General features: G+C 38.8%; 1 protein-coding gene across 6 annotated transcripts in view; it reads right to left on the bottom strand.

The window, feature by feature from the left end:
- Nucleotides 1-27,646, bottom strand: part of RALGPS2 (Ral GEF with PH domain and SH3 binding motif 2) — a 113,325-nt gene that overhangs the window by 68,386 nt on the left and 17,293 nt on the right. For 4 of the 6 annotated variants that reach the window (XM_083867202.1, XM_083867201.1, XM_083867205.1 and 1 more), the window contains exons 2-5: nucleotides 22,073-22,201; nucleotides 19,355-19,483; nucleotides 10,942-10,992; nucleotides 4,260-4,343 (exon numbers count right to left, since the gene is read on the bottom strand). In XM_083867202.1, coding sequence (XP_083723328.1) covers nucleotides 4,260-4,343; nucleotides 10,942-10,992; nucleotides 19,355-19,483; nucleotides 22,073-22,129 — 321 coding nt within the window. In that variant the 5' untranslated portion in view covers nucleotides 22,130-22,201. The remainder of the gene's footprint in view (nucleotides 1-4,259; nucleotides 4,344-10,941; nucleotides 10,993-19,354; nucleotides 19,484-22,072; nucleotides 22,202-27,646) is intronic. The other 2 variants (XM_083867204.1, XM_083867206.1) reach the window with 1 other exon arrangement.

Raw genomic sequence — 27,646 nt, 5'->3', positions numbered from 1 at the left:
GTCTCATTTTTGATGGTACATCATCAAATTGCATAATCTGAAAATCATAGTGATAGTACCTGTATTTAAATGACAGAGATTGCCATTCCCTTTGTTATAGAATAATTTTCCTTTAAGGACAGGGCTCCAAGTGCTCAGACAAGCTCAGGAGGAGTGAGAGAAAAAAAGAATTGAAACTCTTGCACTTTCTTCATCGTGTAGAAAATGAAAATAGATATTGTAGCCAGGTCTTCTCCAGTATTTTCTTTAATTAAATATTCTGAAGGTGTCCTTAGTGAGTTCTGCAGGGGTAGGGATTTGCACTCCATGATCCTTATGGGCCCCTTCCAACTTGAGATATTCTATGATTCTGTCAAATACAGAAGTACTGAATACATAAAATATTTGACAGTACTTCAAAATTTTGTCATAAAAAGCTTGACCTCAGTTTAGTGCTCTGCTGTAGTTACACAGCTTAGAAAAAGAACTTTCTTTCCCCTGACTGATCAATGAGGTTTTTAAGGAGGTGCTTTCCCGTTGAGGATCAAGGGAATTTAAATTTTTAACACAGATTCCTGTATTATAAGGAATCGGGTAAGGACAACACACACAGCACTACACCTTAAGATCCCAAATGTCTTTGGTTTTAAGTTCCCAGAGTGTTGATGGAACATGAGAATGCCTGTGATGGGCCAGACTGTGACACTTGCTCGGAACACAGAGCAACAGTCCAGGACCGACAGAGGGAATTGGGGGATTTTTGTCCTGACTTCTGTGCAAGTTCACTGGCACCACAGAGACACAAACACTGTGACACACAATTGCTCTTGTTTGCCCAAGGCAGCCGGGACTCTGTTCCAGTCCCAGCCAGACCTCAGCTCAACCATTCCAAGCTCTTGTAGGAAAAGAAAAAAACCCCAAACAAATCAGAACAAATTTCCTTTGAAGCTTAGAGCACTCCAGTCCCTTCAGTGACAGAGCAGGCAGGAGATACAGAATTAAACACACTTAATCACTTCCACTTCAGCCACTTCCAGTCCTCTCTGGTGTGTTTTTACTGACATAAACACTGGGTTTTGGCTGGTCTTGTCTATTAACTGGTATCTTTAGACAGCACCATAACCTAATGCATTGCACATATTGAAAAAGCAATAATTTAAATAAACACTTTTATTTCATTCTTCTCATGAATAATACGTATTTGTTCCATATAACCCTCTCTTGTTGCATTTAAATGTTATTATATCAACATCAATCAGCTACATGACTCCCAGCCTCTGAGTATCAATACCTTTGATATCAGTTCAAGGCAGCATTTAAAGCCTTGACATATAATTGTATATTTATATTCTTCCCTATTAAGGTCAACTGAGAATAACAGATTTAACTTTGAACACATTTGCTCCTGAATCAAATCTTAAGGTTTTTAAATTATCCCATGTTTGCCTTATCTGAAATACTAATTCTGTTATACTGGTGCTTTTAAGTTCATAGTCATTGCTTCTAAAAGTATCTTTGCTTTCTGGGTTAATCAAAAGATAGGGAAATACAATAATATCCCTTTAATAGTTTCTGGATTTTTCTTTCAGATATCTTCCATGCATACTAGCCACTCCATTCCTTAATTTCCAGTAATCCCAGTTAAATCCACTGCAATTCAGCAACACTATAATATTCAAGAAAAAGTTCTTTATACAATGTTTGCATTTGGGTTAAAAAAGGATGAAAAAACACCCCCCAAAAAATCCCATAAACACAGTCAGTAAAACATAAAATTCTCCTTTTGCAATTGGGATCTCTTCCTTTAAAACTGTTCCATTGTGAATTCCAACTGAATCTAGCTGACAAGTTTCTCTAATATTTTAAGTTCTGTGGCACCACAGTTCCACTCCCATTTAAATAAAAACCTCAAGAAAGAGGTTTTCAGTTGAAGGACTCTGATAACCAAGAAACCAACAGTGACCTTTACACAAACAGTTACCTTTAAAAACCTGTTTATTTGAAACATATGATAAAAGTTTATTTTCAAAAGGTAAGACAATGATCAAGTAAGTGAACTTGGCAATTGTGCACTCTGACAAGTTCACCAGCAACAGCAAGTATACAACTCACTTTCAGAACAAAGCTGAAAAAGGAGAGGTCAAAGTTTTTAAAAAAGTGAAGAAGTTACATATTTATACTTTCTTTTAATATTAGATATGTAGATCGATATGGAGTACTACTCAATAATGAATTCTCCAAGAATAGGAGAGTCCTGGCATGGAAGGATTCAACCGATTTCTCTTCCCTGAACTCGATCTGTTTTAACAATCCAATTATCCCATAACTAATGCTGGAAGTGCCCTACATCATCCTCAGTGGAATGTAATCAACTGTACAGAATCATCACTGCTTCCAAAATGCTACCTGCACATCATTGTGCTATGAAGCAGCTGTTAGTAATTTAATATTCTCTTTATTTTAAAAAATGAGAGCTGTTGATGGTTTTCCTTTGGCAAGCTGGGGGCAAAAAGGGAAGAGGCAGATGCATAATACCTAATTTAAACCCAGAGAAATTTCAAAATATAACAAAAGTTTGATGACTTGTATTCCTGCCTGAGAAGGCCACAAGTCCCTATGACTTTCCTGATTATTTATTTTAGGACTAAGTATTAGAATGCCCCAGGTAAGCGGAGCAGAAACAATATCTGTCATTTTCCCTCTTTACTCCTATACTGATGGCTTCCTTGATGGCAGAACAAAGGCTGATATAAACTTCATGGAAGTTCTTATTCCCATGATAAGGTTTTCCCTCCTTCCTTCTGGCTACTGAGCATATTTTACCAACTATTTAGTACATCTCAAGTTGACTTCAGGCAGCTCCTGTAGTTCTTCAGCGCAGCGCATAACAAGTAAGAAGTGAAGTCCTTGATGAGTTACACTGCCTAACATGGTTTTTACTACAAAAACATTCCACAATATCCAGCAAAACTAAACATTTATTTGAAGAGTCAACTTCCATGAATAAGCAAGGCAGCAAATGTTGGAATCAGTGGTGTATCAGTGAGATTAGTGTCAAAACCATGAGTGTTTTTATACTAGCCTATACATTCTAACAAGACCAATTTAAAAATAAAAAAAAGCTAGATTAGGAAAGTTTCAACCAAATGCAGAAGAGCAACAACAACAAAAAAAACCCACAAAAAATCTTGACCAAACCCTCCAGATCTCAACAGATGCTACAGTCACAAAAAGTTTGCAGTGTAACTTTTTCTCTTCAGTCCAGTGCAGAATCAGGCAAGTGTCCAAAACTCAAACCCAGATAAGCATTTCAGTCAGTAAGTTAAGAAATATTCTAAGTTTTGTCAGTGAAAAGTAATAGGATTTGATCATATACTCAGTGAGAGCAATCATGAATAGTGAGAAAGTACACAAGAATTGATAGGGAAAAGAACCCTGAAAAGTTGAGAGGTTTGGTCTGAGTTTCAGATTAACAAAGACCTCTCTAAGTCTGAGACTGGGTACAGAGGTTTAGTCTGCAAGACAGCTTGTAAGTTTGAGACACTATTAAACATTTACAAGAGGAGAGATGAGAGTAATAGAATTACTTCATCTGAAAGAGAAAATATGGCATTACTTAAAAAAGAGCATCACAGTTTTGAGAGATGATTGGGTAACTACACAGCTGGACTCCTCCAGCTTTACTTGTGGAGAAAAGCAGAATTCTGTTCTTTTTATAGCTGATTTTATACAGAGAAACTGTTGAGTAAGAAAACAATAAATCCCAAATATACTACCTAAAAACCATGCCAAATAGAGAATTAAAGAACAAAATTTTTACAGAAAAATTGTTTGGAATTTTTAGAAGTTTGCCTAGAACCACCTTAAAAAGGCACCTATGCTGACAAGAGGCTTCTATTTCTAGGGACAAAAACATCTATGTGAAGCATAAGACACTCAACTATCACAGAAGGAAATTACATCTAATTACTAGTCCAGAAATCCTGTATGGCAAGCCTTTAACCTGTAATTATGATTCTGTCTTTTATATAAAACACAGCCAGCAGTTCTGAGGAAAATAAGCACTTTTCATCGATTGCTGCTATTTAAAACAGAATATTCCTTCAACACTGGCTTGGTCTTCCTGCATATCCTATAGATAAAGTATCTGCTAAAAGGAGTTCCTTAAGTTGTCAAGTAATAAGCTGTGATCAAAAATAAAAGTGATGTGCCAGAACACTTAATCCCACAGACTTTCTAAAATGTGTCCATGTAATAATGCTGGAAAAAAAATAACTCACATGATTGAATCTTCTGGTGAAAGCAACAGCATTTGGTGCAAAACGGTATTTCTCCTTTTTATTCCAGCCACAGCTTGCCAGCTCCTGGGAGAACAAGGATGAAAATTCACTTCTTTAATTTAGTGCACATGTTCAGAGCCAAAGGCATACAGAGACACAAATCCTGTAAGTTTTAAAATAACAGAGCAACAACACATTGAAGTAATACAGTTACACTGGTTCTGATTCCTTCTGCAAATTGAGATTCCACAAGTGTCATTTCTGAACTTTGTTGAGTTATTGGATTATTACAATTAATCTTTTGCTGAATTAGAGCTTTCCTGATTTTGTTACCCCAGTAAATCCTGCTTCAAACGTGAATCTGAGCTAGAGAGCCAAATGTCCTTTTGTATTTAATCACTCTCTTAAGATATTTAAAGAGATGATACACCTAGTTAACTCAATCTAAGATATGTCCCATATTTTTAACTTGGCACATTGCATTAAAGAAATACCAAAAAAGTGTCATAATTTGCAGCAACAATAAAAGAAACGCTATTTTCAGTTTTCACTTCCAAAGGAGCCTGTTTTGGGAAACTGCATCATATTGTTATTTACTATCACTTAATTTCAACAAAGAAGTTTTCATTAAAATCATAAACAACCAAAAGTACCAAAATAAGCTCTTCCATTTTTATAGAACAGCACATGAGTAGATGCAAAGACAGCATTCAGCACACAGCCTGTTCCACAGCGCTAGCAAGAAAAATAATCAATATAGACACAGCTTAATTATTCAAGTGGTATAATACCAAAGTACAGCCCTTCCTTTTTACTTACTCATGTCTTCATTCCAGATCATCCACTCTGAGGTGCTTCCAGTTATATCATCACACTGAAAACTCCTCACTGAAGCCAGATTGACATTACACATCCAGCTACCACACAACTTACTTAAGATGACTAAACATGTAACCAATAATTGTGCCATTTCACAGAATCACACAATGACTTGGAAGAGACCTTCAAGACCATTGACTCCAACCCAGCCCTAAAACACCTCAATTAAACCATGGCACCAAGTGCCACATCCATTCTTTTCCTTAAACACATCCAGGGATGGTGACCCCACCACCTCCCCAGGCAGACCTTTCCAGTACTTTATCAACCTTTCTGTAAAAAACTTTTTCCTAATATCCAACCTAAATTTCCCTCGGAAGAGATTTAGACTGTGTCCTCTTGTTCTGTCAGTTGCTGCCTGGAGAAAGAGACCAACCCCAGCTGAGCACAGCCACCCTTCAGGGAGTTGTGGAGAGTGATAAGGTCACCCCTGAGTCTCCTTTTCTCCAGGATAAACAACCCCAGCTCCCTCAGTTGTTCCTCACAGGGTTTGTGTCCCAAGCCCCTCACCAGCCTCGCTGCCTCCTCTGGACATGCTCAAGCATCTCAATGTCCTTTAAGACACAGTTTAAAAAAAATTGGTATCTGGATAGTCCAAGTTTTAATGTTTTTGACTTTTTTTAATCAGGAACTTCTTAGCATCTTTCCAACCAATGTCTCAAAACTCCTAAAGAATCTCATGCCAGTTAAGAGGGATCTCAAAATCTTCTACTTGGAAGACTTCTTAGACTTCTACTAAATTTGTGGTGTGCTGGTATTTCTTAGAGAAGACCTGGTGACTCCTGGCCAGGCACTGGAAAGAATGCAGTATTTCTAGCTTTGTATTTAGGGCCATTCCTTCAAAGTTCACTAGGAAGTTCTGCCACCTAAATCTACCCTGGAAAATCTGGCATGTTCAGCACGGGAAAGCACATGCCCCTGGTTCTTACACCTCCACTTCAGTGAGTATGCATGAGACAACCACACAGCCCTGAATCACTCCTGTTCCAAAGGAGAGCAGCCTACTGGAGAAGGGAGCCATTCAAGAGACTCTTGATTACACTCACTACTCCTCAGTATCTCTGGTTTCCACTGGAATCACAGCTCTGCACTTGGAGGAACACAACAGAATTCATCCATCTGATAACCCTTCCTTAACAGTGGGAAAAAATTAGTTGTCACCTCAGGTTTAGGGAAAACATAAGAATTTCTTACAAATTCAGGCCATGTCTTTCAATTGCAATTCTCATCACTGAGTGAAAAACTCATCATGATTCCAGGCAGAAGCTCCTCACTGCCCTGGCCCTGTACATCTAAGGGCCCACAGGGTACAGACATCAGTGGCAACAGATTTGAGAATACTGCAAAACAAAGGATCCTGCTCCTGCCTGGGAAGACGCACATCCACATCTTTTTCCAGAGGTGTTGAAGCACAGTTACACAGGCACTTGGGACCTGTGCCATCAGCTCTGATTCTTCAACAGCTTAGGGTGACATCCACACCAGCTTTCAGGAACAGACACAGGAGAGGCACACAGCTTTGAGTTCCAAAAGCATTTTCCCCCTTCCTTTAGGAAATGTAGGAAACACTTCCTCATCTCACTTGCAAGACCTCTCTCCCTTGTATAGCCAAGTTTCTTTTCTCTTGTTTTCAAGCTAAAAGAAGAGTGGTTTCCCTTTGCCTGTTAGGTTTCCCAGCAGGACCACCTGACCTTTGTGCCTCAGGGACCCCTGCTCAGAACCCTCCTGCCCCACTCTAGAACTTGCTGTGTGAGCTCACTGCCCTTAGCACTGCCCACCCTGCTGCCCCAAGATGCCATCAGCAGAAGAGCAGCCACCAAGGTTTTTGGCCTCCCTGGACTTGGCCTGGAGCAGTCCCATACAGTTCCAACAAGGACACGTCTGACTGCACGCACAATGGCAATAAAACACACTCACACACCATACTGGAACTGAGAAATCACTCTTGTCCTTCTATAAAAATACTCCTCTGCTCAACAGGCAGTGCTGCCTATTTCTTACTTACTCTAATTCTTGATCTTCTAGGATTCCACTTTTTCTACCACAAATTTCAAACCTGAAGTATTCCCCAGGATTATTTCTTTAGTCTGTTAATGAGCTCAGGAACAGGACCTACACCACTACAACCACCAATTTCTTATTTAATGTTGCACATTTAAACTGATGTGAAAAACGGAAAGACACAGGATCAAGAATACAAAACCTGAACTTTCTCTGTAACTCATTTTGGTTTTCATTCCCTTTTGAATACAGAGCACTTTATTTGCCTTAACAAAATACTGTGGGAACATTTAAATTATAACCTGTACTACACAGCAGAGAGCAAGATTGTGTTTCTCACAGAAACTTTTATCTAGGGTCAAAGGGAAAGTTTCAAAAAGAGGAGAGAAGAAGCAAAGATTAACAGTGGAACTGTTCTACAGCTTCAGAGTAAGCAGAGATTAAGAATACTCAGTAAGTGTTTGGGTTTTTTTTCACTGCCTAGCCTGGTGAAGCAGAGGGGATGAAAAGGTTAAAGGCAATAACCCAGAAGAGACTTTCAATATGAACACATATGGGCAAATAATTTTGGATTACATACTAAAACATGTAAAGCAAGTAATCAGATTTTCCAAAAAAAACCAAGCTGATGTGTTCTGCAAGGGGTCATGTGGCTGTTATTTAATGTTAACACAACTACCAGCAGCACAGCCAAGCAAGTCTATGATTCCCTTCTTTTACAGTAAAGCAGAGCTTTACAGTCACTGCTCTCTAGAAAGCCACAACCACTACAAGAGAGAGAGAGAACAAAAACCAACACACCACTTGCCACTCCCAGGGAATAGAAGGAAATCTTATGACTGACTGGGGGAACTCTGTAATATTTTTTCCCCTAAAAATCAGAATACAAATTGGCTGCTTTCATACAGCTAGATGTTTATGTCAGAGAGATGTGCTCTTTATAGTCTTTATTTCTTATACTGCAGCCCACTAACTATTAATTAACAAGCAAACAGTAATTCCTTCTCCTTTCTCAGAAGTAACTTGCAGGTGTTTTTAATGAAGAAGGAAGGTGGTTTCCAGAATCCAGGAGTGATAGAGCCTGCACACAGCTCAGGGAGAGGATTGTGTCACTAAAGAGTATCTAACCACAGTAATGGTTCAAGTCCCTGCTTCTGCCTCACCCCAAATGTAAAGGGATCCAGCACTTTGCTTAATCCCAGATTCTATAAGCAATACTAAGTTGCTCTCTTTTTCTATTTTCTATTTTTGCAGCCTATTTTTTAGCCAAGCATGAAATGGGGAGTTGTAGTGGGCAGTGTACAGGAACTTGAGTACACATGTGAACCCACAATATTGCAAAGAAATTTGAATATAAACAGAAATAATTCTATTTACTTGCTACAGATAGAGGCAAAAAGCTGCTGAAGTATGCAAGTGTGCTGTGAGCATGTTCATTGATTCTGATGCTAAAAGAAAAACTACTACATATTGCTTTGGAAAGTGTTATTCAGCTGGTTTGTTTTTTTTTTTTAAGATAACCAAGATGAAATTCTGGTATTGCTTTTTATTTTAAAAAAGCCACATGTAATAATGTAAGAAATATTTTAACACCATGAGGAAGATACAACACAGTAAAAGATATTTAAAGAGTACTTAAATATTTAAAAGATATTTAAAGAATACTGCTCACACAGCCTAAAGATGAAAATTCATCTCCAGCAATTTAAAAAATTAAGCATCTCTGAGTACATCTTTCAGAAACTTTATTTGAGAAAATAAATGACCACACATTAAAGGCTAAAAAATTTCATTCTGCAGTTTGGGAAGCAAAGGGAGATTCACAACCCATGTAATGAAGATCTGCTGGTGAATTACAAATTGCAATAAACACTCTGTTTTTAAATCACAACACACTGGGGAAAAAAATTGCTCATCATCTCCCACCACACATACAGATGAGGGCTGTGAAATTCAGTGTCAGCATTTACAATGAAAAATTCCAAGTCTATCAATGCCTTTCAGTCACTCATTGAAGACTCAGTTTAGGAGCCCTTTTATACAGGTGATATCAGCTCAGTGGTGTTTTGTTTTTTAATTACAAACTCCACAATGTCTGAGTGTACATGCCAAGGGATGGATAAGGATTTACAAGTTGAATCAAGACATGGAAATAGCACAGGCTGGTAGAAACTTGAAGGAAGCTCAGAAATCTACAACACCTCATTAACCTGCTGTCAAGATGGCTTTGAGTAAACTAAGCCTACCATGTCTGATATTCCCTTCTGCAAGCCAGGACAGAAGCAACTTATTTGTGTTTAGCCTTTTCTGATGTGAGAGCTGATCTTTACAGCCCTTTTCCTCAGGGGGACTAACACAGTTTGGAGACACATCAGCCACCAGCCTCAGTGTACTGTGAAGGAGCACTGATGGACAGGTAATACTTGCACACTGTCAGAGCCTTCAGCTGCTTGTGTGTAAATACTCCAAAGAGTCAAACAGCCACTCTTCCCCACAGAAATTTTCTAGTGAAGGCATCACACCAATTTTTCTTATTAAATTTTTCTTATTCTTATAAATAATTACCTTCCAGATATATCCACCTACACTCTCATGTTTTTATTGAATAGACTTGGAGGGCTTTTAACTGGCAGAATATGTTTATCCTGATCTTCTATTAGGATCTTTCTTTTTTTTTAAAGCTCTTCTCCAAAGCTTTAAAGCATTTTACCCTCTTAGCTGACTCTTTTAAATGTTTTCCTCATATGTATGTCTGTGTACTACTCTGGCTAATATTAAGTACTGCTGTGATGTAGGTTCAAATCAGATCAAATGAAAAGCTCTCTGAAGGATTAAACCAACAAGAAACTCCAAAAACCCAAACCAACTACTAAAAAAAGAACAAAAAAATCACACACAGATCTACAGGTGCTAGGAAATACCTTGCTGAAATACTGTGAAAGCTGAATCATGACATCTTCAAGCACAGATCAAACAGCAGCCTTCAAAAAAATACCAAGGTAACACAAATGATGAATTCAGTAATCACAGCCAAGAGACTGAGCAGGTTTTTCCACTTGAAGCAAAATATTCTTCAGCTTGTCACAAGAGTGACATACCAAACCTTCTGCCAGTGAAATAGTTTGGAATGGATTGAAGTGACTGATGCCCTGAGAAAGACTTCCACAGTACTGATAAAATGGACAATAAACTGAAAAATAAACCCTCAAAAGTGCAAAACAGTGCCCACAGGAAAATGCTAATGGTACAAAAATAAGGAGAAACAAATCCATAATTTATTACAGTCACTCTGAAGATGCTGAAATGAGCTCCAGTCAGCTAAAATCTGAAAGGAATATGGCATTACATAAAAACAAATGAGAAAATACAAATCATCAGTGTATTATCCCAACATATCCAGAAATCACACACATCTTGAATGCCACTACAACCATTTTCATTTTGCCAAAGGACAAATGAAGCATTTATGGAAACATGGGACATGATGAAGTATTAAAACAGGTAACAGTAGGTGAAACCTAAAACATTATGATCAGAATTATCAAATCAGGATGTTTGTCATTTAGAAACACTAAATCCCACATGCTTCATCTCCAGCACAAGCTGAATTAAATACCAATATTAGTCCCAAAACAAACTATTGGTTCCAGATATTTTTCTGTTAAAAAACCATTTGCTTCAGAGCTGTATGAACTTGGACAAAAAATAAGATTTATAGACATACAGTTTGCAATTCCAGAATTTATACTCTGGCATCGCTTGTCTTATTGAAACTGAAAAACAAAGCTAACAAAATACTTACCTCTGGCTGAATTGCTTTAAATACAGGCACATCCATTAGTGTTATTTGACCCTGGAATAAAAATTTAAAAAAACATAAGTTAAGATCAAAATTAACCTTGCATTCCATTTAGATGCTGTGCTGCTTAAGGAATGTGTCTGTTGTTTCCTTTTCTTATTTGGCTTTCATTTTTGTACCTAATTTCAGAGGTTTCTGCTTCTACCACAGGGTCATCCTTCAAAACCAAAGAAAAACGTGCTCCCAGCTCTACATACACTAATAATAAACCAATTATGAGAAATTATTCTCAGGAGCAGAATCCTGCCGTTTCATAGGCAAGTAAGAGTTTGACCTCAAACATGATACAAGAAACTCCCCAAGAAGACAAGGAACTGACTGCAGTTGCTCAAGGGTAGCTTCTCTCCAAACTCTGAATGTTAGCCCAGCTACACAATTCTGCTGGAACATCCCCACAAGTTTTCAATCAATACTTGAACCATATTTGAGTAAAGAAGCAAAGCAATTGTTCAGTTGCTCAGCAACAGTTAAAATTAAACAGAGTCATCTCTTTTCCAGCACGGCAGAGTCAATAAGTGCATTTTCATTCTGAGGTGTTTGCTTAGCTTTGAAAAGAGTAAAGTCAAAGACCAGGTTTTGCATTTTGAAATATATTCACAGAGCCTTATTTTAAATTTATTAGTTCTGCACATTTTAGGATTGCTGACAGCCTATGTATCCAGAAAAACAAACAAACAAACAAAACCATTTCTTTCAAAGGCAGCCCAGAAATACCAGTGTCATCCGAGTTAGGTACCACAAATTTTCTTTTAATAATGAATCCAGGGACCTTGTTCTGTTCCCTCAGCTGTCAGCTGCACAGCTTTATTCCCATTTCCTTGAAAACAGCAGTGTCCCATATATACACTCCAAGGTACACACTGACAGCTTTGTGACTCTCACAAATTGCAAGTGCCACTGGATGCCACTGTGGAAGGTGGAACAGCTCCTCAGAGAAAGCCAACCTTGCAGGAAAATTTTAACTGGGATGCTCCAGGTGAAAGTCAGCAAGCCCAGAGATGTACCTGCTCTAATGAGGCAAGATGTGTTTTGCAAAGATAACAATCTATACTTGGTAGCACATCTTGACCTCTAAATGGGTTTTTAGATAGGAATTCTGACAATCACTGACAAACATAAAAAAATTATATATATTATTTGTCTGTAACCAGCATGCTGACACAACCATCTGGTATTTTGCAGTATAACACCAAAGATGTACCAAGCCCTTTCTATGTTTTGACTTTTTACACACTCTCTTTCCTGGGCTCTGCTCTAGGGGGCTGCTCTTTCCCCAAACACCATGGAGTGGGGCTGGAATGCTGATGTGCTGGAGGGCAGGAATTCTCTGCAGAGGGATCTGGACAGGCTGGATTCATGGCCAGTGGTGTGAGGGTCAACAAGGCCAAGGCCTGGGTCCTGCCCTTGGATCACAGCAACCCCAGACAGAGCTACAGCCTGTGAGGAGAGTGGCTGGAAAATGTCCTGGAACAGCAGCCACAGAACTCCAGTCTCCCATTTGTGTGCTTAAGTCTATCAAACTTTCTCAGAAACGTGTCATTTTTGCTGAATATGTGCCTGAGTGGGTGCACCATTATGCTTCACAGTAAGGCAAATTAATAGGAAAATCAGTTAGGTTTGAGAAGGTGAAATGAAAAGAATGGGCACTTCAATAAAATTCAAATAGAAGGCACATTAAAAGTTCCCTACAAAAGATATGGGCATTTCAATAGTTATTAATGTTTCACTGCAAATCCTCCTCACTTAAACAAAATTGCAACAACAGCACAATAAATATAAGGCTGGAAACTGATTCTTCAAAAAATACTTAAAAATAAATGTTGTCTTTCTTGGTAGCCCTCCAGAATCCGTCCTCTTCATCAGCCTGAACTGCCTTAGCTAAATCTGACTTGCTTCAATAGTGACTCCTAAACAAATTAATACTTTAAGATGAGATCAATAAAAAAAACTTATGAAATAAAAAGTATTAGTAGAACTTCACACCAGAATTAAACAGAGATAGTAAAAAAGATATTTTAACACCAAAAAAACACACAAGTGTCAAGGTTCAGGATTAATGTTCATTACTAAAAATACTTGAAATTGCTATTAAGTATATTAAAATATATTAAAAAGTCTGACAATTTAAAAAACCCTTTTAACAAAGAAACCTCTTTCTTCTCCGAACATGTTGATATTAGGCTGATGGGTTTTTTCCTTGCTTGGTTGACACATTTTTGCTTTTATTAGAAGCTTAAGTAACACTGTATCACAGAAGCACTTGTTCAAGAAACAACCCTTATTGCAGTTCCTTTCTTAGAGGGCTTGAAATTTCCATTAGGAGTTCCCAGGGCTTAGCAAACTGCTCATAATTCAAAGGAATCAAGCCACTGAAAGCTGAATATCTAAGCTGACTGCTAAAAAGCCATTTGAGTTCATAGATATGACAGCGTAACTCACATTAGAGTCTAAAATTGCTTTTAACAAAATAGATTTTTTTAAACATTAACTTGCTCATATTTATAAGTCTATATTTATAAGCCTAAAGACTGAATTTTTATTCTTTTAAAACGTGCTCGCTCACTGCAAAGTAAGGAAATAAAGCAGACTGGAAGGCTGGCAGCCTAATTAACAGCACTTGAAATGACAAAGCTTCAAAAGTAATTTATGAGTTTTATGTTATGTGCCATTGCTCAACTCTAACAGCAACAAAAAAGTCCTCCATGAGCATCTCAAGGGGAATTTATTAAACCCCAATAAGCAAAGCCCCTAGTTTGGTTTCTGCAAGTGAGGGAGATACAATGCACTAACTTTTCTCACTGCAGCTCCCCAACCCAGCCAATACAAATTCTTGGAGAGCTTCCCTCTCCCAAATGTGGTTTAATGCTTTAATATTCAAACCAGAAATTATAAGTGTTCAAATCAACTTGTTACATGAAGCATGCCAACCATAACTTCTCTGGTTTTGGAGCTGCCAGCTGCACAGATTTTAAAAAAATAAAAATAATTACGTGTGCAATACAAAACTGTGAACGTGTCCTTAATTATCATTTAAATAAGTATTCTGATTATGCAACGATAGGGAAAGTTGGTATTTTCTCTCTTTCCAGAAGTGATATCTCTACCAAGTTAATCCAGCTGTAATAAAATATTTCATCATTGCATAGGGTGAGCTGAATGGAGGTTTTGTTTCTGTTTGCCCTAGATCCCAGATAACAGTTCTAGATGATGAGTAGAATAGGTATGTTTTAAATATAACACAATTATATTTCCAATTCTCAACCACTTGAAGAGCTGTACAATACAAAACCATCTTTTAAAAGCAGTTCATGATCATTTTCCAATTAACACACTGGAATGGCTGCTGGAAGACACCTCCCCACCCCTTCACAGCCATAGGAGTTTGGTCTGTATAGAAGACCCTGCCTGGGGAGTCTCCAATAGCCAAGTGTAAAAATATTTTAGCTCTCGTGGGTGTTGAGAAGTTGGACTTGTTAACAATTAAGTACTTCAAAATACTAAAATTATTACCACACAGCTTCATATAAAGAGGTTTTACCCCTCTCTTGGGGAGGTCTGCCAGGTCAGAAATTTTACATTCAAACAACTCAGAACTACATTTCTGTGTGCTGCTTCTTTGAGGAATATGAAGAAACTTAATCAAATAAAATTTAAAAATATTTCCTGATTATTTCTCTTTTCTATGAGGACACATGGATTACCTTCCTTCCACAAGAATCTGTAACTTAAGAACTTCTAGTTGCAGTTAAGACCACTGCATTAAACTCCTCTCCACATTTCTGTATGAAAGTTCTCATTGGATCTGGGCTATATTCCGACTTTTCTAGTCCCTAGTCCTTCTCAAGCATGAACTCTTTCTATCAGGCCACCTGCTGTATGTACTACAAGTTTTCTTGCCATGTACCTATCCTAAGGACAGGGCACTGCCCCCACTGCTCCCTCCCAGACAGAAAACCCTCAGTGTAAAAAGAAACTCAGTTTCTGTTTGAGATGAAGGAAGTCAAATGTCTGCATTCTGGTCATTGAAGAGTATTGCCATCACCTGATTTTCCTTGAAGCCATGTTGGTTCATGCAGCACTTCATAAATTGTTCCTTAATCTGAATTTCTAGAAGGAATTATATTTAAGCCTTCCAACTTGGCTTAGCACTGTCTCTCTGGGCTGCCAGGATATTTTCCTCAGTGAAAAAATAGCTAAGCCTCTGTTAAGCACAGCATTGGTAGGAGAATAATTCTGCTGTCCAGAATGAACACCAGGGGATTCAAGTTCCTGTGTTGAAGCTCCACTTGTTTTCTCACAAAGTCCACTCCAAAACTTTTATCATTAATAGTCCCTCCACATGCTATAATTAAGTTGCTTCTTGTTGTTCTCATTAGGAACATATTTATTCTAATACTCTTCTGCGAAGTAAAGCTGACAGGATGTAGATAATCTAGTATTTCACTAACCTAAGAACCTCTCTGAGAACTCCTCCTTGTTTCATCAAAACCTTTTTTAAATAAACTCTATTTGCACATTGTTTCCAAAATAAGCAGCATTTTCTTCCAACAACCATTTGACAAAGCTTCACGGGAAGGAAAAAGAAAGAAATACACATACATCTTAGCATGAGTTTACTCCATAGCACTTCCAGGGACTAGGGCAAAGAATAAAGGATCTTTCTTAGATAACTAGGTGGAAAAAAAAGCAATGGATTTATACAGCTGCGCTTCCCTTAATTCTACCTCAAATATTTACACCACTGTGGCTAAGTTGAAGTATAAAATGAAAAAGTGAGTCAAAAAGTAATAAACAGTCTAATAATTAAACAGTAGCTGTCTAAGGAATAAGAATTTACTGTAAAGCAAAAAATAAATATTTCCTCAACCTGAGGTTGGCCAGCACCTTAATTTGGAGCTCATGTCCTCCCCAAGCCTTCTCCTCCTTTCCTTCAGCCTCACCAGCCTCTCTTTTCCACTGCCACTGCACCACTGACAGATCCCTCCCCCACAAATTGTGCCCTGTGTGCTCAAAACCACATTTCTCCCTTGGATGAAAATGGGGAGCATTCACTGCGACCACGCTGACCCTGGACACACAACAGCAGGGCCAGACACCACGGGGCAACCCTGGCACCAGCCTGGCTGTGGCTTCCAGCCCAGGAATAAAGAACTGAGCAGTGACCAGCCTAAAAGCAGGGCTTTAAATCAGAGATGGTCTCCTTACTAGCTACATCTACAAGCCGGCCATTGAGTCCTTAAATGTGTCCTACTTCACGCTCATTCAATGGGATTCTTCTTCCCCAAAATCTATGCAACACTCTTGTATGCAACACATGCCCTGGAAGCATTCTGTAAGCTGCAAGGTGATAAAGCAAACTACAAATTTGCAACAGCAGCAGCAGGGCCTGAAGATCTCACCCGTTTCTGTAACTTGGCCCTTTCTAAAGCAGTCTTCAACCTTAAGAAGAATTAAAACCACCCAGTTGCTAACAAGGTTATAACTGACTATTACAACTCTACTACAACAAGAATTTCCATTACTGTTCAGATTGGCCCCCTTGAAGGGCTGGAAGGCTTTTGCTTATGAGACAAAGGACCATTACATGAAACAGCACTCCTACTGTGTGCTCAGGACAGTGCTAGATGACTGCCAAAGGGAGAATATGGAAATAAAATCACCAAAAATATCTGCTCTCAGGTTTCTCTTTGGCTTGGTAGCAGCTTCTTGAAAATACAGGATTACAAGCGATACCTTTTGTTGTCCAACTTGTCTCTTACCCACTAAATGACTAAACAGATGGAGTTTCGAAATAATAATAATGTCTCTGAGACAGTGGGAACTGAAAATACATCTGTGTCTCTCATTGGTACTGAAATCACCATTGTGGATCTTATTTCCAGCATATCTCAACCTCAATTATCTTTCAGATTTTTGTTGTTCCTCCTCTGGCGTAATTGTACTTCTCCCATCTGTGCCTGGGGACCCATTCTGATCAAAATGCACAGATCACATAAGATACAGGATGGGACCTCACAGTGTTAATGTTGACTTGACCAGTGAACTCTCACCTTTACACTACCTCTGTACAGGAACTCCTTCCCATTGGAGCCAAGATTTCCTAACAATTATTTAGACAGCTGTCTAACTACCTCTCATGCAGCAACTTTTATTGCTGCGTTACTGGCTTTTTCATGTTATCTCTCAATCAATAAGCTAGTTATGTACCCCACAAATTATTTCATCAGTTTACCACTTTAAAACAAATTAGATTATTTTAAACAGTTTTCACTCAGCTGTCACAGAGACATGTCTGCAGCCTGCGCTGCATCCATTTTAAAAGAACTACCATTAAATGAGCTTTCTCATGCTTTGAAAAAGCAACCGCCAGCATATCCATGAGGTACTACCCACCACCAGGAAACCTCACACACTTCTGCATCCTCAAGAGTTTGGCCCTACTGCATCACTCTGGTGGCCTTCACATCCACACTGAAATCCAGATGAAGATTTTACACTTCTCTGTTATAGCAGGACTAAACCCAGTAAGAGTAAGGAAGTGGCCAAGAAAATAAAAACAAACTTAAGGGTAGAAGATACTTTTCCTCCAGGGTACCTAAGCTTTTTGGCATATTTACTTATTTCTACAACCTTCAGCAAGAATGATCAGAAAAAGACAGCACTCAAAGCAAAAAGGTGCTACTGCTACAGATATGTGCCTCAGGAAACAAACATTAACAAAGAAGCACAGCTGTGTAAAGAAACATTGAAAAAGAAATGAAATTAATTATTTCCTTGCCAAAGGACTGAATACTGATGATTTTGTTCAATTGTTCAGAATTCTACATTCAAGGTGTTTCATATTGATTTACAGTAAATCAAACATGGTATGAAGAACTAGATCCTTTAAAAGGAAAAAAGTTAGAAGCAAAGATGTTTCTTTTAAGGGACTGAGAAAACAGCAAAATCAGACTAAGTAATAGAAACCAAAAATACAGGCACAGCTTCATAACTGTAATGTGAAATCCTTAATTAAATGATTCCTGTTGGTGAGTAGAGCTCTACCCACTTTGAGGCATAACATGAAAACAGGAAAAACACTGGATTTGAATACAGATTTTTATCTAACCAAGATTTCTTAAGTGGGTAACATTTCACATACACAGAGTCAAAGGTTGCTGCATTTGAGAGAAGAAGGATTAGATGGTGGAGCAAAAGGATTATGAAATGTGATTCTGTGACAAGGCACCTCTGTATATTCTGCTGTCCAAGTGAGTGACAGCAGCTCCACAGAGACTGACCGATCTATTCTGCTGCCCAACAGCATCCACCACTGGTAAAAAGTGGAGCCATTCAACAAACTCCTACTGGCCTGAATGCATAATTCCACTTGAATTCATGTCCCTAACCCCAAATTCCCTAAGTACTTAGATTTGCTTTATGTACAGGAATCATAAGATAAAACTGGAAGGATAGGCAGCCCCAAAAAACATCTTCCCATGGAAAGTAGGTGATTCATTGCCCAGCTGTTCCTGACAACAGTGTAAGGAAGAGGCCCAAACCACATGACTTGAGCCTGAGTCAGGAATAAATCCCATAATTAATTATGATCCCTAACCAAGAAGAATTAAATATGTAAGTACCACTTCATAATCCAGCTGCTTTAAATTTTCAGTGTTCTCATGAAAATCAATTGAGGCAATAATAATTAACTGAAATAGTTATTAACAATTACAAACTGGAACAAATTGAATGGGAATATTTTGTGACACGTATTACTCCATATCAATAATCTCCCCAGGACAACTCCTCACAAATCTCATCACTTGAATTAGGAATACATTAAGAGCTTAGCAATCGTTCTAGTAACATACTTGAATCACTTAGAGGGACCATCTGTTGTCCTCACCTCTACAAGGAGTAAAAATAAAACAAAACAATCACCCAATGTTTTGGTTAAACATCTCATTATTCTGTGCACCCAAAAGAAGAAAACTAGAAAAGCTTCCTAGAGCAAAAATTAGCAGAATTAAGAATTAAAATGCCTCCATGAAAAAAAAAAAAAAAACCAAGTACAGATCAAGTATAGCTTTGCAACTAAAATATGCATGTTAGAATTAAGCTGCATCACATAGAATAAAAAATCTTTTGGTCTATGCTACATATAAGAGTATGAAAAATACCTGGACAGCAGAGCCCAAAAGGATCACTTAATTTCAAACAGAATAGAGACAATGAAGAACTAAGAACAGGATCTGTATCTAAAACCCATGGATGACAGAAGTTAGGCAAAAAAAAGTACAGACGCAGAGATGCAGAGGAAAAGCTGCAAAGGAGATTCAAACACAAAGTAATTAGAATTCCTGGACTTGCTTACCGCATATTCCTCTGGTGTAACCTTTAGAACATCAAATACCACGGCATCAAAGCTCTTCTTCAGCTCAGCTGAACCCTTGTCACTCAAGGACTCGGAGCTGCTACTCTTCTGCAGAAACAAACAAAAACACTGAGGATATTTTGGACCTGTCCTCTTCTTTTTCTCTTCTCTTTTTTACTCTCCCAAAAGCAAAACTTCTGTTCAAGTGTCATTGATCACATACTTTTTCTATTGGTTAAATTATCAATTCAAATTCAGTCATAGAACATACTTTCTAACATACTTTCTCCTGACATGGACTGCAAAAAATCAGACCCTCAACATCCAGACATCTGGGTTTCCATGGATTTCCTGCTAGCTGAAGGAGGGCAGGGTTAGATTAGATATTAGGAAGAAGTTTTTTGCTGTGAGGGTGGGGAGGCCCTGGCACAGGCTGCCCAGACAAGCTGTGGCTGCCTCTGGATCACTGGCAGTGTCCAAGGGCAGGTTGGATGGGGCTTGGAGCAACCTGGGACAGTGGAAGGTGTCCCTGTACTGGCAGGGGGTGGCACTAGATGGGCTTTAGCCTCCCTTCCAATCCAAATAATTCCATGATTTCAAATGAATTCCTCAAAACACAGCAGTTATATTTCAGTGTATAATTAAATTCCAATGTTATTGACAGGAAAAGTAATAACAGCAACTCTATCAACAAAAGCAACACAGTCACATTGAATTTCAAATACAAAAATCATCATGATGATAAGGAAAAAGACATAGTCTGCCCCAAGGGAACAGATACCAATTCTCTTCCTCTTTCGCTTAAAAACATGGGAACTTACAAAAATTACACTGAGCTACATGTGTTCCTGTTGAAGATATTTAGTAGAAGGAATTTTAGTGTTGTTTTTAAATTACAGTAATTCACATACGCAAAATACACCATATCCTAGGATATCATTCTATGAACACTTATCTACAAAATAAAGATTTTGCTTCCCTACAAAACACAAATGTGGTTCAAAAAATTAGCACTTCATATTAGTTTAATATGTTTCCTACAGGATTTTCACATTAAAGCAATACATCTGTGTTATGAGCAATCACTTCTTTTAGCACATAGATGCAGACCTAGATTCTATTTATTCATTCCTGAAGTTGTGTCAGGGATGGTTAGGCTTGGGAATTAGGAAAAGCTTCTTCCCACAGAGGGTGGATGGGCACTGAACAGGGAACTGGCATAGTCCCAAGGCTGCCAGAGCTCCAGAAAGGTTTGGACAACACTCCCAGGGATGCACAGGGTGTGATTGTTGGGGTGGCCAACACAATCCAGGCCCTTTCTGACAGTCTGTGCCATTTCACTGCTAATGTTGCAAGATTTCATGGCTGTGGACATGGATCCTTGAGGATTCAGCCAGTTGAAATAAAGCCATGTCCATTTTCAAGCACTTTTGTTATAAGGGCACATTATAAAGAAAATGCTTATTTAATAATGATGTCCACTTTTGATTAGACTCTGACAGTACAATCTCTCTGAAAAATCTGCCTTTGAAAACACCACCAAGAGCTCCAAACCAGACATGCATTTTCAGCAACCAGTATGCTTACAGAAACATTCCAGTTACAAGTCCCCTTTCTTACTTCTTAGTCAAGACAGAAAAAAAAATACTACTTGCTTAAAGTAAATTAATGTAATTTTGCCAGAATATATTTTACACAATTTTATCAGTCATCACATAAACATTGAAGACTATTTTGCTGAGTAAAAAGGTTGCCGAATAGTCAATGATTCATGAAGCAATTATAAGGGGAGTACAAGGATCTACATAAAAACAAACAATGGTCTTGGAAACTGATGCAAACTTTCTTGACAATAGTTGTGAAATTGTGGTGGAGATTATTTGGTTCCTTTTGGTAATACAAGACTCTAATTTTCTTTTCACCTTGTTTGAGGTGCTCTCCATTTCCATATGCAAGTGCATACCACACATAGCTGCTATCAAAACTCATCTGTAAATACGGAAATAAACAAAACAGCTTTGGTACAGTGCAGAGATCTGAGGAAGGAAGCAACTACAGTCAGGACTTTGTAGCTCTCATCACTATTGACTTTGTAGTGTTCTAATTTCAGCCCAAGCCTCTTCCTTAACAAGCAGATGACAAACAGAAAACTACATTCACTTCAAAATAAGAGGCAGCAGCAGATGAGGCCAATCTCCACTTGGCTGATGCACACACTCAACTCATAAGCTGCTCATTTCTAGAGGGCAGAAGCTTTGATGGGCATGAGGGACTCCTACCTATGCCAGAATACAGTCCAAGAGACAAAGGGAACAACTTTATTCCACTGCTGCTGTGTCAGACTGCCCTCAGTACGCACACAAGTACCTGTCAAGGAAAAGAACATTTCCCACCAGCCTTGCCAACCCAGCTTAACGTGCTAAGAGTATCTATTCTTGTTAGAACTTGAAAAGAAAAGCTTCCTTGTCTAGATGTGATAGAACAGAACATGGAAAAAGGCAGCTTTGGTTATGGTATATGCAGGTTCATGCTCTATTTTGGTATGCCAAGTTTAGGACTTTACATTTTATTCATACTAAACTGGGGTGTATGAAATCAACAGACAGAACAAGAATGTATTGGATGAGAGCCGTTAAAAGAAAAACTTACACTTTAGTGCACTTAAAGTAAAAATGGAGTACTTAGTGACCCAGTAGAAGTGAGGTTTTCAGTCCTTACCTCTGAAGCAGTGGCTGCAATATTAACACTGCTGGGCTGTCCGTTCATTAGGTCCATACTGCCCACACCATTAATCTTCAGCCCTACATTTACAGCAGCATCATCTCCATGGCAACCGAATAACCATTCCTACAAAGAGCAAAAAGCCATCAGAAACCACTTTCTGCAGGGCTTTTAATCAACATTCAGTGTCTAAAATCCGTAACAAAAATAAAGGGCTTCCAAAATGGCTACACCACTCTGAGGGCCAGACTTTAGATTCTAGCCTGTAATTTAAAATTACCTACTTAAAACCAAACATAAACAACCAAAGGTTGCATTAAGATCCATCAGTTACTGGCAGTATTGACTTACCATACTATTTTCCCCCATTATTTTCTCTATGCCAGGAACCAATATGTAAATATATGCAGTAGCCCTTAACAAGGTGAGGTCTGCAACATCAGCGCACATGTGATGCTTTTCCTTTCATTATCAACTTTAAAATGTATATTCCAGGTGTTAACTCTATTATGTAACTTTAACAAGGTAGTATCCAATCACTTCCTGTCTTATATGACTCTTCACTAGCTTCAAGAGAAAATGATTACATTGAAAGCAATTAAAAGTACAAATGGAATTTATACTTTTCTCCATAAATGACTCAAACTATTGCTTAGTAAAAAAAAAACCCAAACAGAAAAAAACCACAAAAGCAAACTCCACACACTGACTTTCAATGCATCCTTGCATGAACATTATGACTTTCATTTCTGCAGAGAAAAGGCTGCAAAGAAACTGAAGCCTTTGGCATCCACTATAAATATAGTAAGACTACCCAACCCCAAAGTGTTACAGAGTAAAAATTGGTTTATGCTTAAATTAATGAGCTGTTAGTGCCCTCTAGTGTGAAAACTATTATAAATCAGCTTCCATGGATCTATGTCTACAGCACTTGTGACTGCTTCCAAAGTTGCTGCTGTTTATGAAATTCACTTTTGGTTTGTAGCTTAATTCAGAGTTATTGCATGGTCTGAAAATAAATGGAGAGTGACAGGTAACTGGGTAATTCCACATGAAAAAACAGTATTGCAACTGCTCATACTAAATGCCTCTAAGGAATGAAATAAAATAATCTGAAAGGCTGTATCTCCAAGTGACCTAAACCAAGTATGTCAGACAGGCAAGACTGGAAGGCAAGAAACTGCAATATTCAAATAAGAAAATATCCTTTAAAAAAGCAGTATTTAAGCAATAAAATATCCTCAGATTTTAAAGTGTCACCATAAGAATGCAAGACAGAAAGGAAAGCAATGCAAGAGAGCAAGGTGGCAAATGTCAGTCAAACATTACAGCTTCCAGGTATTTCTGAGTATGACCAGTCCCATCTGAGCTGCGCTTCTGCAGTTCAGGACAGCCACCCACACTCTACCCTCTGTTGTTTTGGAAAACGTGACAAAACTGCCTCATTCCCAGGACAGAGGATGCTACATTTCACTTTAATGTTACACTCTCAGCCCATGTGCTTTAATTAACACTGATTCCTCCACTAAAAATGCATTCAGCTGCACTTAAGCTTTAAGTTACAGACCACATAAAGAAAAAAAAAAATCTCAACTGTGGCTTCTGAGTGTCACTGCTGTCCTGTCCTTCCCCATCTCAATTACCCTTCAGACTGTCTTGTGGAGAATTGCCAAATGCTCAGCTCCCCAGTGCCTCTCTCCTACAGCTTTTTCATTTACTGAAGGGAAAAGCACAGAAATAAAACCCTGATGCGTTACAAGTTTCATTTATGTAGTGGCAGTAGAGGACAGAGGTATCACATCTTGAAAACCAGTTTTAGGCCCCCCACATGCTCAAAATGGTACGTTTATCCCAAAGTAATCTCCTCTGCTAAAAAATCCTACCTGTTAAAATTTTGGGGTTTTTTAATCACTGTATTTTTAAGGAAAGTTGACACTTTGGCTTTGTATGATGCAGTTATGGAGAGCATGAGGAAATTGTGTAATCATAAATTAAGGTTATATATGTGACCCTTGGCTCACATGAGCTTCAATTGTTCCCCTTTCCCATATTAATGAGAGGCAAAAAAGGAAAGAATTATGGATGTCTTTCTGTGCAAGGAAAAATAAAAACCTCAGCTCTGGGGGCTTTTTTTTTTTAAGATATTTGGATGATGCTAATTAAAAGAAATAACAGATACCATAGAAGCCCATGGAGTTGGCTGCTCAGCCTCACATCAACAAGAGCAAACTAATTCCTCTATCAGCAAATGCTAAAGCCCAGTTTCCTCAGTGACTACTCTTACATAACCCACAGAAACTTCCTCCCCTTATTTCCTGACTGACTTTCCACCTCAGAGGATCTGTCTGGAAGGTACAGCAGTGCTGCATGCTGATCCATGTTTTCCTTTTCTACCTGGTTAGTGTGATGGGAGCTGAGAGAACTCTGTCTCTTAGTTAGGTGTGGGCACCATGCAGAGAAGTGACTTCTGTGAGGCACGCAAACATTGTTTTTTAGGTTTTTTTAAATAAGTAGAAAATCACTTAGGAAAAAAACCCTCCATGCAAAGGAAATGGAGTTTACAAAATATAACATCTGCCATCAAGCTGTATCCTAACAAAGCTGTCCACTTTTTTGGCACAACGATAACTTTGTGCCCATTGTTGCATTACAAGAGTATGTCTGAAAGCATTTATACTTTTTCACATTTTGGGGAGATAGAGTAAGGAGCTGAATTAGTACTGAACTGCTATAAATATATAGTTATCAACTTTAAAGTTCCAGAATGGCAACTTTTACAATGTTCTCATGTCTAGCAGCTTTGAAAAGTACATCACTACTCCCATAACAGAAAGAGTCACAGCAACAGTTTTGGTCAATGTGCCATTTGAGACAAATATTGAAAAAAATCCTCACATTGGAATAATGAAATAATTTGCTTCCTATACCATCCTTCTGCTCAACATCACAATAATCTGTGAACAGCAGTATCAGAAAGTGATCAAGAGCAGAGAAGTTCAGAGCAGCACAGCTGGGTCTGTGAAATGACTGTCACCATACTGCAACAGTGAGTCAGTCACAGTGTTTACAGCCTATCTTGTATATCCAATTACCAAAACTGAATTACACTGAGTAATTTGAACTTCCAGTCTGTTTCTCCTCTCCAATTTAATAAATGCCTTTGTGCTCAGAAATTAATTACATGTAACTGAGAGTGTTTTATATGATGCACAAAATACCTAAGCATTTATGCCAATCCTTGTGACACACTGTGGTATCTTCCTACTTCTTCATGCCATACATACTGTACAGTAGAAAGCAAATTATAAATACTGATACAAATATTCATCACACCCAAACAATGAAAATATCTAGACTATTGCTGTGGTTTAGCCCCACCCAGCAGCTCAGCCCCGTGCAGCCACTTGCTCACTCCCCCACAGTGGATGGGGGAGAGAATCAGCAGAATGAAAGGGAAAAATCTCATCAGTTGAGATGGAGACAGCTCAGTAGAGAAAGCAAAAACTGTGTGCTCAAGCAAAGCAAGGAATTAATTCACTGCTTCCCATGGGCAAGTGCTGGAAGTGCTGGAGGGTGTTCAGCCATCCCCAGGAAGGCAGGGCTTCATCCCGTGTAACAGTGACTTGGAAAGGCAAAAGCCACTCTGAATGTCATCCCTTCCACCTTCTTCCTCCAGATTTATATTATCATATATATGGCCAAGAATAACCAACCCTCTTGGGGTCAGTTGTCCTGACTATACCCCCTCCCAATTTGCTGTGCACCCCAGCACACTTGCTGGTGGGATGAGGACCAGAAGAGACCTTGACTCTGTGTAAGCTCTGCTCAGCAGTAACCAAAATATTCCTGTGGTATCAATACCGTTCTCAGCACAAATCCAAAACACAGCCCCACACTAGATACTGTGGAGAAAATGAACTTTATCCCAGCCAAAGCCAGCACAGCTAAGCAGGCTCTGTTGCCTTCAGTGAGTTTTTCTGCAAACCGACCCAAGGCTGTGTTGCTGATCGTTCTCTTCCAGAGACTGACCTGCAGGTCCCCCCGAAGGGAAGGCAGCTCGGTGAGGAGGAGCAGGGGCAGCAGCCGGGTGTGCCCGAGCACAGCTGCTGCAGAGCCGACCTGATCTCAGCACAAAGGGGAGCAGAGAGTGCCCTTTGTTTCAGATGAACAGCCCTGTGAGTGCAGCACATCAACTGACTACATCCCAGCTGAGTGAATCAACTGGTGCTGTAAATGCCTCTCCCCTGGTCCTTTGTCACAAGGGACTGTCCCCGGGGTTGGCTGCAGCAACACGGGGGAGCCCAGACGTGGCTCTTCAAAACCACAGGACCGAGGAATTTCAGAGAGCTTGAGCTGGCTTCAGCCCACGTATTCCTCCTTCCCGGTGACTGGGGACACCAGCATCGTGACAGTGAGCACACTCCAGAGACCAGCAGTGGGGCTCTCACTGGTATTGTGCTCTGTACACTGCAATTGCTGGAGTTGGCTAAGTTGAACTTGCATCTGTAAGTACACGCGATTTCAGTGTATTTTGTATCACACTGCTAAAACAGAAATCCTCTGTAACATCAGCTGTATTCAATTAGTAAATCTAGCACAAAGCATTGCACCCTCCACGTGTGGAATATCTGAAGGAACCTGAGCAGAGAGTACTGAACTCTCACAGAACGTGTAACAGAACACGCCTCACTCCCATCCACAGCAGATGTTTTTGACTCAGTTTGGATCAAACACTGTCCCAAAAATACTGTATAAACAGCATTTTAAAAGACAACCCTAAAATTACATTTGAAACTTCCTGCTCAGAACAGTACAAAAGCTTTGAGGAAACAAACAGTGAAGTTTAGGAATAGCTCAAGAGTCAAGATGACCAATATCCTCTTTGTTCTTATTCATAATGTCAGTACAAAGTGTCATTTGTTTGGATCACAGATCCCCATTAAGAAAACAAAAGTGCCTTGCAGGGATCATCATTAACTGTAAATGCAGAGTCACTACCAAAGACTTCAGAGACCAAAAAAATCTGTTCCAGAGCTCCTGATCTTGAGGAAACTAGAAAGTGCAGGAAAATTTACCTTCTAAAAGGTAAAAGCTGAAACAACTGCTAAGAATCACCACAACCCACAATGAAAAAAACTAAGAAACAAAACATATTAAAAAAAAAGCAAAGCACACACTCCACACCAAAACCAGAAGACCCACAATGAAGCAGAGAGGCACCAAGGAACAGGCAAAGAACAACAAAGAAAAAACAAACTGCACCTTCTAAACGATATCCTTCAGTTTCACATTCCAGCCACCAAAGCAGAAACGCAAAGTTACTGCACAGTAAGAATAAAGACGGTATGTACATCTCCTTAAAGAAGAGAAATGAAATTCACCTAAAAGCTATGCTTTAATTCAGGTTTTGGTAAGCGTGATGATATTATGATAGTAAAACTGATAAAAATAGTAACTTCCACGAAAGACATAAAATAAAAGCTCAAGCAACTTAATAATCACTGAAAATAATAAAATCCCAGACCTGAAATCTCACACACTATGAAATCTCCAGATGTGTGAATCTTGGCA

The sequence above is a fragment of the Zosterops lateralis genome (genome assembly GCF_965231275.1).
Source record: "Zosterops lateralis genome assembly, chromosome: 9".
NCBI classification, from domain to species: domain Eukaryota; kingdom Metazoa; phylum Chordata; class Aves; order Passeriformes; family Zosteropidae; genus Zosterops; species Zosterops lateralis.
The sequence above is the reverse complement of the archived record's forward strand: the minus strand, read 5'-3'. Positions and strand labels throughout refer to the sequence as shown.